The sequence below is a fragment of the Tinamus guttatus genome, unplaced genomic scaffold (genome assembly GCF_059628265.1).
Source record: "Tinamus guttatus ecotype Peru unplaced genomic scaffold, ASM5962826v1 Tinamus_guttatus_pri_ptg000649l, whole genome shotgun sequence".
In the NCBI taxonomy this organism is placed as follows: domain Eukaryota; kingdom Metazoa; phylum Chordata; class Aves; order Tinamiformes; family Tinamidae; genus Tinamus; species Tinamus guttatus.
In genome coordinates, this window is record NW_028289183.1 from 429,360 (window position 1) to 443,826 (window position 14,467).

The 14,467-nt window shown below is 43.1% G+C and overlaps 1 protein-coding gene across 1 annotated transcript in view; it reads left to right on the forward strand.

Moving 5' to 3' along the window:
* The window catches only part of SHISA6 (shisa family member 6), a 205,606-nt gene extending 193,381 nt beyond the window's left edge, over positions 1-12,225 (forward strand). The window contains exons 6-7 of the mRNA XM_088535857.1: positions 9,677-9,829; positions 11,551-12,225. Coding sequence (XP_088391983.1) covers positions 9,677-9,829; positions 11,551-12,101 — 704 coding nt within the window. The 3' untranslated portion in view covers positions 12,102-12,225. The remainder of the gene's footprint in view (positions 1-9,676; positions 9,830-11,550) is intronic.
* The last annotated feature ends 2,242 nt before the right edge of the window (positions 12,226-14,467 follow it).

Below are 14,467 nucleotides of genomic sequence, written 5' to 3' on the forward strand. Positions count from 1 at the left end.
GCTGCTCCTTCTCACTTTCATATCAGCAAGCTACTGTCAGATTTATCAGACTAAAATAGTAAAGTCATAAGTCCCTTTTGCTAAATAATGCTGCTTGTGCCTGTGCAGTACTGGATAGATTGGAAAGATAGCAAATGCACAGCAAGGGCTCCTGAGCTTTTGACACTGCAAGGCCCAAGTTTAACTCCAGAACTAACTCCAAGCCATCCGGGCCACACACAGCATGGGTCCAACAGAAATGATCTACTGAAACCCCTGACTCACGCACTGTCCTTCTAGTTTGTAGTAGGAAAGGACACTGACTGACCTATCATCTCCTGCACCTTAGACCTGACACCTCAGGAGATGTCTGGGGCAGCCTGTCACCACCATGTAGCCTGTCCTATCCTTCAAAGACTGAGAGCAGCTCTTGCAGAATTTCTCCAGAGCTTCCCTGGGTTTGTTCTTTCAACCCAGATAGCTTGTTAAGTGGGAATCATCCTGCAGGCCTCACTCCTACGGAGCTATGGAAGACCTGGATTCCCATTTCTTTATATGTGGTTCAGCACATCCATTGGCACCTCTCTATCCAGCGGTCTCTCATTTTGACTTAGTGGATCCATCTCTCCTCCCTTGACCAATAGTTTCAATAATCCAGGTGCTCCTCAGAGCAGCTTGTTTTCCCACTTACAGTTCCAGTGTCTCAGTTCAGATGGGAGAAGAGTTTTCATTTCCACTTCAGCAAGAATCATTATTCCTCTCTGTTCAGTCTTGTCCCTCCAACCCTTCTACCTCTTTGAGTCTCACCCCTCTTCTGCCTTAGTTCCCTCCTCCCTTTGGCTTCCTTGGCTCCAAGGTAGCAGAATGGAGCTATTTCAGGTTCTCTCCTCTTATCTTTTGTACAGAGGAAAAAAAAAAGTATTCTCCCTGCATTGCTGCAATCACAGACCACCCAGATCACAGGCACATTCAAATTCTTGGAGGAAGCTTCCTTCTCCATTTAAATCATTGCCATTCAAATCAGTTCTTTTCCCTACCTCTGTGGAGCCAGTCCAACCACTCTGCTTAGTTCTCTCTTCATCTGCTATCTTGCCTTGGCCTTCTTCATGCTTTTCATTGCACTATTTATCCTCTGAATGTGAGATTTGTTCAACATTTGCATCTGGAGCCTCTCCTCTTTCAGGGAAGTGGTAAGTGATGCGCAAATCTCATCTTAATATATGGATTCATACTTCCTGTAGCTCTGAATCTCTGTTTTTCATACTCTTCTTATTATGTCATTTGATAAATATTCTCCACAGGTTCCTCACCTTCTCCTATCATTCCCATTACAATATCAGAGTCTCTAGATGTGCCTAACCTCGAGGTTGAGCTGGGAAGATTCCCTGCAGCACAGCGACATCAGGCAGGAGATGCAGGGCTCCGCAAGGGACCTCCTCATCTGGAAGGAAGTATGAAGGCCAAGTCCTTCAAGCTCCCCTCTCCCCTCTCTGTATTCACTAGCCCATTGCAAAGATAGAGCAAAATGTTCCAAGTTATCTCTTTCTCCAAAGCTCTTGCGAAGCACAGTGCCCACCTACTTGGATGGTGAGCCAGAACACCTCTTCCCAGGCATGGTTGCGACTTTTTGGGGTTAGTGTGGATCTCCTGGGGATTCTTTGGTCAAGGCATCTCCAGGATTACAGATTTTGTAACACTATGAAGAGCAATGGGATCCTAGTGTGCAGGAGTGATCCAGATGTGCTGTTGCTGTGAGGCAGCTACTCTGCCAGGCAGTTTTCTGAGATTAACCCTTTCTACCCATATACTTGGCAACTTAGTTCAACTGAGGTAGTCAAAAAATGGTAAACACCTGTTTTCGTGAACCAGTGCTGGTTTGTGGCCTCTGCACTGGTCCAGGCAGACAGCCATGTGCTGGGCCCTCTGTGAGTGCATGCAACAGCTAACAGCACCACGTGCAAACACCCTGCTTTGCATCACTGTCACTGGATTTTGCCTTCAAAGAAACATATTGGAAGAGAATAAGATCAACCTATGCTTAGAAAGGAAGGAAAAAAAAAAAAAAAGGGACCTCAGTTGTGGCCAGAGATGAAAACTTCCTGTTTTAACCTACACAGGGGGTTGCTGGCCCATGCATGGAGCACAAGGCCCCATGGAAGGAGGCTTCCCACCTCTGAGATCAGTGATATAGTTACACTGAATCCTTCTGATGCAGGAAGGAATGCCTACTAATTAATGACGAGATGGTGTATAATCTGCTTTGTCAGGCTGCCATCATTTAATTAGCATAGTGTTGCTTGTAGCACAGCTAACAGTTAGAAGAAAATGTCCCTTTTTCCTCTCCTGTCTGTCAGGGAGGGTTCACAGCAGGGTGAAACATATGGTTTCTGTGTTTGGAAAATGTTGTGGAGGACAATTTCTAGTGACGATCGAGAGGCCCAACCTCAGGCAGGATCTGGCAAACCATGGCCTGCCATACCAGGATTTCATTTCTGCCCTTGTTGACAGCTCTGTAGAAGCTATGGTTACTTTGGGTCTCCCTCATCCAAAATAAGGGTGTTTTTTTTTTTTTCTGCAGTAGGCCTCTTCATGCACCTACTTCACTTTGAGGACACCAAGTCCCTCATTATGAAGATACCTGCACTCCTCTGGAAACCTCATCCTAGACACGGCTCTCACTGGTGTACTTCAGACCTCAGTTCCACTGTAGTTACATGTCTGATTTTGGTGTCATTAGCTCTAGGTTTTAGTTTTATATCAGCTGCAGTTTTTTAATTCTAAATGAAAAACTACATTTTTGGAAAGATTTACTGATTTTATATGTAGAAGGTAAAGGTGAATGCTTGAGTATTTGTTTCTGTGTGCAGCCAAATTTTGCACATGAAATGCAAACCCCTTTTGATACATTAATACATCTTGTATAGTTATTAAATCCTTATGTAAAAGAAACACATAAATTATTTTCTTATTAAAAAGAATAAAATATGAAAAATATAAAAGCATAGGGTACAGAGAAGGACTGAGGCAGTGTAACATTAGCTGCAACAGAAATATACCCTGATTCCTGGGCTTGGTTTCTGTAAAGCTTATTATTTTATTTTTTATTTCCACTTAACTTTAATCTCATTATAGTTAGTGCATATTTAATTATGTTAAACTACCAAGAGTCTTGCATAAACATCTTTTTTACACCTACATAAATAAACAAGCAAATTGGTAAATAATGTAGTTAGCAAGAAGTTTGTAACATAATTTTCATATCAGTTCATTGCATTCGGTAATTATCTCTGAAAGTACTTAGTAAACCACTATATGCAGTGAATGGCTTCACTTCAAGACTTTAATTTGGACAAGTACTTTTTCCACAAATTATGTCTGGGTTTGCTCTGGTGGAGGCAAATTTGATTTTGTAGCTGTAGCCATGTGAATATTAAACAAATTCCTATGTATGTGTACATATATGTATCTTTTTTTATCTTCCTGTCATTCTTTCTTTCTACATTCCCTCCCTTCTTCCTCCCTTTCTCCCTCTGTCTCTTTATTTTTTATTTCTTCTTTTTTTGCTCTTTTTCTTCCTTACTTCTTTTCCTCCTCTTCTTCCTTTATCTTTCGCATTTCTTCTCTTTGTTTCTCTCATGCTCTCTTTCTGTCTTTCCATTGTTTCTTCTTTCCTTCCTTCAGAAATTCAGGACATCTTATTTGCTACACAGTAATAGGGCTTTGGGGAAACACATCCCCAAAATAATTCTTGCATCAATTTTCTAAACATCAGACCAGAAGCTTCAATTTGGGGCAATCCCAGAAGATATGAAAATGATTCCCTATACTGTCACATCTCCTCTAGCAATTTGTTGAGAGTTTTGTGTCTATTGTGTTTAAGACTCTGTTTACAAAATCAGAACAATTAAGGACTGTTTAAATTAGATTTATCCCCAGTAGAAATATATGTGAGGAAATTAAAAGATAATCAGATCTCCAGAATATAACCTACAGAACATATTATGTCCACTGGTATTTTTGCAAACAGCAGGGCGTTAATGAAAGTAAGAGGAGAAATGAAACAGGTAATCTGGGAGGACTGGACAACACAGTGCCTACTTTTTGATCCATACAAGTCACCATTTGTGATGGGAGCACCGGTGCTAAGCCATGACTCAACTGCTTTGCACAACTTTGTGAAGTGCAGTGCACAGGGAAGGGCTGAGAGCAGCCCTCCGTGTTTATACATCCTCCTCGTTTATACAAGGAGAAGCAGCATATTTCTCCCAAATGAGGCTGGTGAGTAAGACCAAAATTTCTGTTGGTCAAATCACAGCATCATAAAAAAAAAGGGGATATATAAAATTCCCGAGACAATGGCTCTTTTCCTTTTGCAATGCTATGAGTGCTATTGGTGTGAATGAGTCGTTCAGAAGGAAGACCTCCTAAGACTTCCTCTGCAGACCTCATGACATTCGCTGAGCACCTCCAGCCTGCCTTGAGCTTTGAGCCTCACATAGTCCCAAAGAGAGAGATCCCACCTGGCCCACTGCACCTGAGATGTGTCACTGTGTCTCTCAGCAGCTGGAGCCACTATGAAATTTCCTACTACCAGGACCAATGTATTTCTCTTTTCAAGACATCTTCTCCTCCCTGCAGTTCAAGTTTGAGCATGAGGCACTCTCAGAGCTGGAAGGAGTTAACGGTTTGACATTTTTCAGTTGCATAGTCTAAAATTCAACAGCAATGAGTCCTGACCCCAGCTCTGCATGGTTCTACATGCCGACTGCTCTGATTCCAGAGCCAAGTGTGGTTTCTTGTATCTCCATGAAAAGGCAGGTAACCTGAGGAAATGCAAATACATCTTTCTTGTGATAACTCAATGCCATTGTACTTTATGAAATTTGCCTTCTGGTTTTAATTGGAAACATTATTCATTTAGTTCTGTGTTGTCCTGTTTAACTGTGCTGTGTCCAGATAAATATGGTGTATGTTCAGAAATATCTTCATGTCCATCAGCAATATGATTCAGGTATATCACCGTGCTGTGTGTCTGTATGGCAGCATATGAGGATGTCATCTTGCAGTGTGCTGATGTAGTTCATTGCTGCTTTTTATCTTTTCAGATAGAGATTCAGTTCTTAGCAATGAGCCCTGAATTAGGTAATCAGAGAGCTATCCTGGAACGTGAGATATATATATGTACATATTTTCATTAAGTGGATTTTAAATCCCGCATCTCCAGATCATGTAAATGAGAGATGCTATTCACTGGAGAGCTGCTGACTTACATCAGCTGATGAGCTGACCTGAAATGTGTGAGTCTCTCTCTGAGATTCCTTGTAAGAGATGCAAAAGTCTATCAGTAAAAGTTTGTAACATAAGTACGAAAACAGATATACCACCTTGAAAAAGCTGAAGATACAAATTGTAAATTTTATTTCTAGTTTGAAAATGTCACTTCTGTGCTTGTTATAGTATGTCATTTCCAGGATGACTGAGGAAACTTGGCACAGTAGGGTATCAAACGTCATCAGTTGCTCCAATATTTTCCTGAGGAACGTATTCTTTTGTAAGAGCTTTCCTCAGCCTTGGAGAAGACATTGTATTTCAGGCTTCAAATGACTGAGCAGAAGGCGGTGCTGAGAGAGCAGCGGGTGCTTTGACAGAGGACTGAAGCTGAGCAGCAGAAGGCCTGGTTGTTATCAGTTTCTTCTAGGTGACATTGTTTGCTTTCTCTGGGTGCATGTTTTAAAAGGCATCTGCTGAAAAGTCTTGCAAAATTCACACAACATATGTGCAGACTCAAATGCAAATATGGAGCACATCCCTTTGCCACTTGAGCTTTGTTTAAAACTTTGCCATAAATTCACTATTTTGTCTTGGGTATCATCTGCTGCTGTCTTTGTACATGGATGGTTCCATACCTCATGTAGCCACACTTTGAAATAGAAACAATCTTCAAAGAATGGGAGCAGGACACGACACTTCATGCAGAATTTAGGTCTGGTCTCTGTCATCCAAGTCTCTAGCTTTAAAAATATTGAGACTACTTCTCAGCCCTGTGTTTGTCTGTGAAATATTGCTGGTGGAATGAGGCTCTCCCTCAACTAAGCGTGATTTTCTCTCCGTTATACATTACAGAATGATTGTATGCATGAGGTGGAGGGGTGAATTGAAAGCGTCCACAGTTCGTGATTGCGGATCCTAAAGCATGGAGAGAAAGGATGAGCCTTTTTCTATGGAGATGTCTGCTCCCTTCTCAAAGTTATGGTGCCGATGTCATGCAATTTTGTGTGTTGGCAGTGATGTGCCATGCTACCGGTATTCCGACAGGAACAGTGTGCAACCATTGATGCCCTGTGCATCGATGAAATCAAGAAATGTTGCAGGGCTGAGCCCCCTCTAGGGAGACTCTGTCAGAATTTTAAAATGTTCTTTTGGTTGTATAAAGCCATGGTTACTTTGAAGCATTAGCAAAGAGAATTTAGAAACATTTTCCTTCAACCAAAAGAATATGGATGATGTGTCCCTCTCTGTTGTATTTTGCTGCACAATGTGGTGCGTTTCATTTCCTCCATGTTCCTCTGCTAAAATCTTTGCAAATTGTGACGAGATAGCACAATGTGTCAAAGTGGGATAAATGAGGCTGTCTGAAGGATGGAGGTGAGGCAAATGTGGATAAACAGCAACTTTTTAAGGTAGAGCAAATAACCATGGGAATTTTTTCATTTTTCAGTGGATATCAGCCATTGTCCAGAATGTAGAGCTGGACTGGAATGAGTGGGAATGCTGGGGCATGGAGCAATGTGCTACCTCAGATGTGTTTTGGTGATTAGGAGCACTGTGCTGGATCGTTATGTCCAGCAGATGCCACAGGGGCCAAGAAACTCCAGTAACAAGAGTGAGACCAGGAAATCATGTGATTCAAGTATGTTGCTGGAATGAAGAACTATGAAGAAACTTCTGCTTAGCTGGTCCCAGAAAACAAATTGCACAAGATATTTCTCTTTACTAGCGCCTCTGAGTTCCCTGATCTTACATTATGCAAAAGCCATCTGAGGTTATCTTAAGTCATTTCAGTTTATCCCTTATTTTGCTAAATGATAGGGAGCTGATTTAAAGGTGACCTGTCATTTACTAGAGTCATTACAGTCTATTCCTGACTGACTAGAGGGAAAAAGCAGTAAGAAGATGTACTGATTCTGCACCAGCCCATCGGATAAATGTGTGGCACTTACTTAATTTCACACACCTCTTGCAAGCAGTCAGTTAATGCTCCTGTTCTGGCACTGAACACAAATTCCATACATATGACTAGGCTTATTTCAGCTCATCCAAGGCTCCATGCAAAATGGAGATTAGATACAGGTTCTGGCTGAGACATCGCAAACAGACATTGGTCCACACAAACACAAACAGGAGTAGGGGCACAGTTTCAGTGCTGATATAGGCTCTGTTTACCAGATAATATCTAATCAATTGTTCTCAGTGCCCTGATGCATATGATGCACTTCCTAATTCTACTGTCAATCTATTAGACAGAGATTGAAGTTATCATTAAGAAAATAACCTTCTCAGAGCAATGACACACTAGCTATATGTTCACTTACTTAGGGTTATGGGCTTTTGGGCATGTAACAACACTATTTCATGAGTGTGGAGACATATATATTCAATAGAAAAGATGCATTTATTAACTCACACAGTTGCTGCATTTTTTAGAGAACATTTTCACCATTCCTAAAAGCTGTAAGGAACACAGAAAAATATCTGCTCCTTATAAAGGAAATGAAGGTCTGTAGAATGATCTGATGAAAGAACTGTGCTCTGCTTGGGTGGACTTGCTTTAAATTTTGCTGGGAGGTAAGGGAAGATGGAGAATGTTTGGTCACTGTTTGTACAAAGCCATCAAATTTGTCAAGGTGAAACTCCCTTGCTGCTCAATAACTTTTGAGCAGAAGCTCATCTTTAATCCACACCAGTCTCTGGATCAGTGGAGGTAAAAGGTCCTGAGGCACCTGGATGGATAAGGAGCATACTTTAGAGTGGTGCACAGCAGGAATGTGCGCAACCAAGACTTAAGTGTTCTGGGGGGTTTTGTTGTGAAATCCATGCTTTTTGTTGCTTGGTAGTTCGTGATCAAAAGTCAAGTAACCTTCTCTTGACACTGACTGCCAACTCTACTCATCCAGCTTTAAGATGAGCTGTGCAATAGTGATCTAACACCCTATTTGTGCTAAATCAGACCTAAACTGTTCCCCACAGAGCTGTGGGCAAGGAGACATCTAGAGCTTATAGGCAGCAGAAGCACAGTGGTCTTGATCATATCCAGGAAGACCCTATGTCCCCAAAATGGATCCATGAACTATTGCAAGGCCCTAAACTGCTACATGCAGACTGGGCATACAGGCCCTCCTCCTTGCTCTTCTGCCTTGGGTAGGTAACTGTGTGGGCAGGCGTTGGCCAAAGGCTAGGACAGCACAGATCTGCATTTTGGCTGAGGTCATCCCAATGACACTCCTTCTCAGTACCCTTCAGGTCTGGGAATGGTCAATATGCATCTAAAAATGCTTCTCAGCTGTATGAGAGCATTCTGTCCTCTGGTTTCATTGTCAGAGCACACTCAAAGTGACCACCTCCTTGGGCTTTGTACATCTTTAATGTAGTCCCATCACTGCTGCAAGCCCCTACAGATCTTCCAGGAGTCTTTTCTAGCGTTACTTTCAACATTGCAGCTGCTTCTATTTTTAATACTCTTATCTCTGCCTATTTTAATATCTGAACACCTGGGAGATATAAATGTTATCATTCAACAGGCTCTTGTCGCCTAGCTGCGGAGCTGATTTCTCAGCCAGCCTGTGGCAAAGGGGGTGATTTCAGTGCCAAGAAAACTCTGCAGATGATTGACTGGACTTGACTTTTAATGTCCAGGCCCAGTGCTAGCTTTTATTGACAGTGTCCTCAGCATTCGCTTTCAGACACAGGGCATTTCGGGCACTGGCCTGGGACTCCCTCTGTGACCAATAAAGTTAAAAAAACTAGGGATGGGGCATCCTCCATCCTGCATGGACTTCCCCTCATTTCCTTCCTCAGAAATCACTCCAAAACTTTTCTCATTTTCAGATTGCACTCAAACGTGCCCCCCACTGCTCTGTTTCACACTTTCAAGTGTTAGGGGAACCCCAGCTGACTGCAGAGCCCACCAGGACATTGGAGCCAGGGCCTGAGCATTGCTCAGGAGCTCCCAGCTTCAGAGCACTAAACAGAGATCAAACATGTCAAAAAAAAAATTGACTATCAATCCCATTTGAAATACCCTTATAAATGCTTTTCCGTAGCTCTGAGAGCAGGGAAGACACAACCTACCTAAGCTGGCCACATCAGGCTCATATATGGCCACTTCACAGCAATGTATATATCTCCACAATAAGTGAGGTGACTCAGTCTGCCAGGCCTATCCTCCCACTGAGAGAAAGTCTGATGGGCTGCTGGGCTTTTGAGGCAGCAGTTTGCTTTTATCCCTAATTGCTGTGGACACTAAGGAAAACAAAGCTACAGGTTCCATTTTTCACTGATCTTCCAGCGCCAGTTTGAATTAAGCCCAAGAACCTGTTGCTGAGGCTTGCCCAGATACAGCCAGGGCTGTGGGAATGGCTCACCTGTCTCACTTGGGTTTGGTGTGCTTTATGAACATGTCTTTTTGTCTTTTTTTCAGACAAGCCACGGATGAACAACATCCTTACTTCTGCCACCGAACCCTATGATCTGTCCTTCTCCCGGTCCTTCCAGAACCTCTCTCACCTCCCACCATCCTATGAGTCTGCAGTCAAGACAAACCCAAGTAAATATTCTTCTCTGAAGAGACTAAGTAGGTGTCAGCTCATTTCATTTCTGTTGTATCTCATTTGCTTGTAAGCTGCAGTGGGCCCAGTGCGAAGGCAATAATCTTCTTCTATCACTGAACTGCCCAAGTTGGCATCTCTGGTAATGATTGTCTTGGCTGTCGCTTTCCATCAAGGAAGAGTGTAGAGAAAGAGTCACTTCATTACTGTGAGAGCACTTGTGGTTATTTGCTTACTGACCTCCTTGTTGTGCTGCCTCCCACAATTCTGCATTGTCTCTGGTCCTGATAGAGTCATTTGAGAATCCATTTTCCTTCTGTCAGAGCTGAGAGGAGCCAGTCTGGCTGTCGCAGAACAGCTGAGTTCACCCCAGTGTGTGGAAGACAGATATCACCTACAGATGTAACAGGAACCAAATTACAAGCCCAAACCAACAGAAAGCTGCTGAAATGGTTGGGAACATCCATTTCAGCAGGAGCAGAACATCTGCCTGACTCTGACAGTGTTGTGATCTGCTTCTTGATGTACATGTCCTGAGCCAATCCCGATCTGTGCCATTCACCAATCTATGGTACACATCTTGTGTCTCAATATATTCCTCACTGCCTTGTTCGCACTAGTTGTTTTTTAAAAATGCTTTATGTATTACATTGTTCTGCTAGATTTTCCATAATGCCCCAGCCCATCACTGTTACTGATGGTGAACACTCACATAGATTTCCCTTCAACTGTGATAGAATTAACACATAAGTGATACTTAAAAAGTAAAATGCTTTCTCTAACTGAGAGAACAGGTTCATAATGTGTTTCCATGGTCATTCTGAATACATTATATTTGATATTGTCTAACTTAAGAGAAATAATTTAAGTGTTACAATAGCTGCATTGAAGATAGATGGGCCTGAGGAACAGCCCTCTCTCCCTTAGCCTGTATAGTGCATTGCCAGTTAGCTAAGCTAACATAAATTGAAGTGACAGAAAAGCTTTTGGACTCTCCACAGCATATCTCCATGTGGAGGATTTTTCAGAAGAGGAAAGGCAATAGGAATGTGGCACACCAAAATCTCAGCCCACTGTCTGGCACTTCAACAAACAAACTTTCCACAGAAAGAAAAGCTCTCTAATAGCAGCCGAGGTATCTGGAAAAGATGGAAAACAAGATCTCAGGCAGATGATTCAGAGAACATCCCATGACCATCAAAGTTGCTTTGTGACTACAAATATAAATACATAAAAAAATAGTAACTAAAAATGTAACAAGGTCACTCAGGAATTGCTCAGAATATTTACATCTGACATCAGAAACAAAGCATGGGTTTCCCCAAATGGGGAGCTTGCCTGCCCTAGGTCAAATTCCATATGCTGCTTTGTAAATATCCTGTGAAGGTGACATTGGATAATTTCTCCAAAACTCACTCTTCCTGTAAGTCATGTGATACCACAATCTGTATCGAGCAGCATATGGAGTCTATCGTGTCATGTTGTAAGGTTGTGTGACATATCAAATGGGGACTTCTACTCGTCTAGTAATTACAAACCATCTCTGTGTGCCATAAACGTGTCCACAAAACATGTACAGGGCTGGCACCTCTCCTGCAGGCCGAAATGGAGGCCCAAGCCGCTTCGGCCACTGGTGGACCATCCTTGGCTTTCAGGAGAAGAATCTTCCAGAGTGCTTGTCACTGGCACATCCCCCTTTCTCACTCCGTGGCATTTTTAACTGTTTCCCTTTCTTTTTTCCCTGCAGCTGACAAAGAGGCAGACGAATATTACATGAGGAGGAGACACCTGCCCGACCTGGCGGCCCGGGGCACCCTACCTATCAACGTCATCAAGATGTCACAGCAGAGTAACCACAGGGACAGGCCCCGGCGGCCCATCCGGGCCATGTCCCAGGACAGGGTGCTGTCCCCTGAGAGGATCATGCCTGAGGAGTTTAGCATGTCCTATGAACGGATCCTCTCAGACGAGCAGCTTCTGTCCGCTGAGCGCCTCCACTCCCAAGACCCGCTGCTCTCCCCAGAGCGCTCGGGGTACCCAGAGCACTCGATGTCGCGGGCACTGTCACACACAGACGTCTTTGTGTCAACACCCGTCTTGGATCGCTACAGGATGACAAAAATGCACTCCCATCCTAGTGCCTCAAATAACTTGTACAATACCTTAGGTATGAACCCAACTTCTGCCAAGCGCCAAGCGTTCGCCTCCCGGCGGCATAACACCGTGGAACAACTGCATTATATTCCAGGACACCACCACCACTACCGCACGGCGAGCAAAACAGAGGTGACTGTTTGATATGACCCTGTGCGTTGTAGATTTTCATTAAGGACTGGGGTGGTCACAGCACCCTCTACTGCAGTGGCCTTATAGGCCAAGATAACCTCTAGTAACTCAGTGTCTGAAAAGACTTCTCAAACAGTCCCATTCGCATCATTTTTAAAGCCACCCCCTACATTGGTGACATAAGAAGAACCTAAGCAAACAAACAAGATGATAGTGAGGGATAATGGAGGATATTTCCTAACATGCATCAGTTTCTGTCAAAGAAAGCCATAGTAGTAGATGGCTCCTTCCAAGGGCTCACCTGCACTATCTCATTGTTTTTATGAATTTGGGACTCTTCGATTGCTACAAGCAGAACCACTCTCATGCAGCCCATGGCAGGGAGGAGGAACTGCAGCACTCCATCCTGGTTGGAAGGGCCCTCTTGCCATCTCTCATGCCAGCCCATATGTTTGACCTTTCTGTAGCAAGTAGGTAAGATTTTGACTGCTGAGGATCATTCAGTATCAGCCAGCACCCATATCTCTCTTCTTCCTCACCCTTGGAGTACATTCAAGGGCAGTCTTTCCTTGAGGACTGGCAGATCTAGGGGCAAGAATAATCTGGCTGAGAAATGAAAGTTTAGTTTATATTAAATATATTCATAAGATAAAAATATACTAGTGCCTACAAGTCGCCTGCTCTCTCAGTGTAGGAAGTAGTGGGGTCGATGTGTTCAATAAGCACAAATATGCTGAAAATGCTTGTTAGATCCTTTCCCCACTCATTCTAGTATCTTGATGTCTACAACATGTAAATAGGAAGGAGGAATAGGGTTTCTGTTCCTTCAGCTTCTTGCCACTGCTAGACCTAAAGCGCCAGAATCTGTCCAGCTTTGCACTGCTAACCTGTGCTAGAAGTCCTGACTCCACTGAAACTCCTACCAGGCAAGACTACCACTGACTTCACGGAGCCTGGATTTCTTCTCAGAAGTTTCCTTTTCTCTTGGCATTTTCCACTGGTCCCAGCTCCCTATTTCTGGCATATTTCCTCCATTCAGTTACAACCTAGAACTCCATATGTAGCAAATCTTTTTCTAGCCCTTAGCAGAAATACTAAGTGTGTCAGCATACCAAAAAGCGGGTCAGTAACTTTCCATGATTGTTTCACCACGTAGTGGCCTCAAAAAAGCCATCTAAATGCCAATTCCACTGAGTCCCAATCCTAGCCACATATGCAGTCACATTTCATGCAAACAAATTATATATCCAGCATAAGTATATTAAATGGGCATGTTGTATATCCAATAGAATGCTAATTAGATACTGTATATTTGTGAAATCTTTTAAAAATAGTCATGGTTCCAGAATTTATGAGGGTTTTATTTTTGGCTTTCTGGGTGGGTTGGAATTCACTTTTTTTCCTTCTTCTTCTTTTCTTTTTTTTTTGGTTGTTGTGGGGTTTTGTTTGTTTGTTTTTATTTATTTTTTCTTCTATATCTGTTCCTATCAAGTTTTGTGGAACTAACTCACACTGGAACACTTCTGTGGCCAGGAACGGATCTCAGAGGTTTTGAAGGCCACCCAGACCAAACGCTGTATCAGTATTAATGCTGCACTCTCATACCATGGTGCATACTCAAAGCTCCATCAAATGCCCGCACCCGTGTTGCTGTTTCAAACACCAGGCATGCTCCCTCCCTCTGCAGGATTGAATGATTATTGAATTCAGGTTGTAACATGTTCCTGCACAGTACTGCTCTCCTTGTGTGCTACATTTCCTTAACTCTTTACCAAGACAACTCTTCACTAAACAACTCCATTAAAATTAATGCTGCCCTTCACCCTCCCTTCAAACAGCCTTATAGTTCCCTATAGTTTCACATTCCACTTCCATAGCATAAAGCTGCAGGTTGTACTAAGCTTCTGAGTTCATGGTGAGACTGATGGTGTACATCTTATTCTTCTGGTGCAAGGTAGGCAACAGGAGTGTGCTGTCTTCCCCAGGGAATTAGAGAGAGACCTCAGTGGGATCAGGTTGGCTTTTATTGTGCTGCAGTTCTCAAAAGGGATCCAAGGTCCTTCTCTTTCCCAGACTGTCCTGGCATTGCTGGTCCTAGTTCATGGACCTATTTCTACCCACTAGCTAGAGACAGTGTTCAGAGAAAATCCCATCTGAGAGAAATACTGGGGCTTTGTTTGACGGAAACTGAGCTGTGAAGGAACAAGTAACTGTCTCCATGGTTCAGACTGTCAGGTTCATTACTGTGCAGCCTTGGGCAGAATCTCTCTGGGTGACACTCAGATTTCTTTATAAATCACTGTGGCACACCATGACCTGGGGATGAGAAAGGAAAGGCCTCTCCAATGCTCACACCTCATGTCCTGACTCCTTACCTT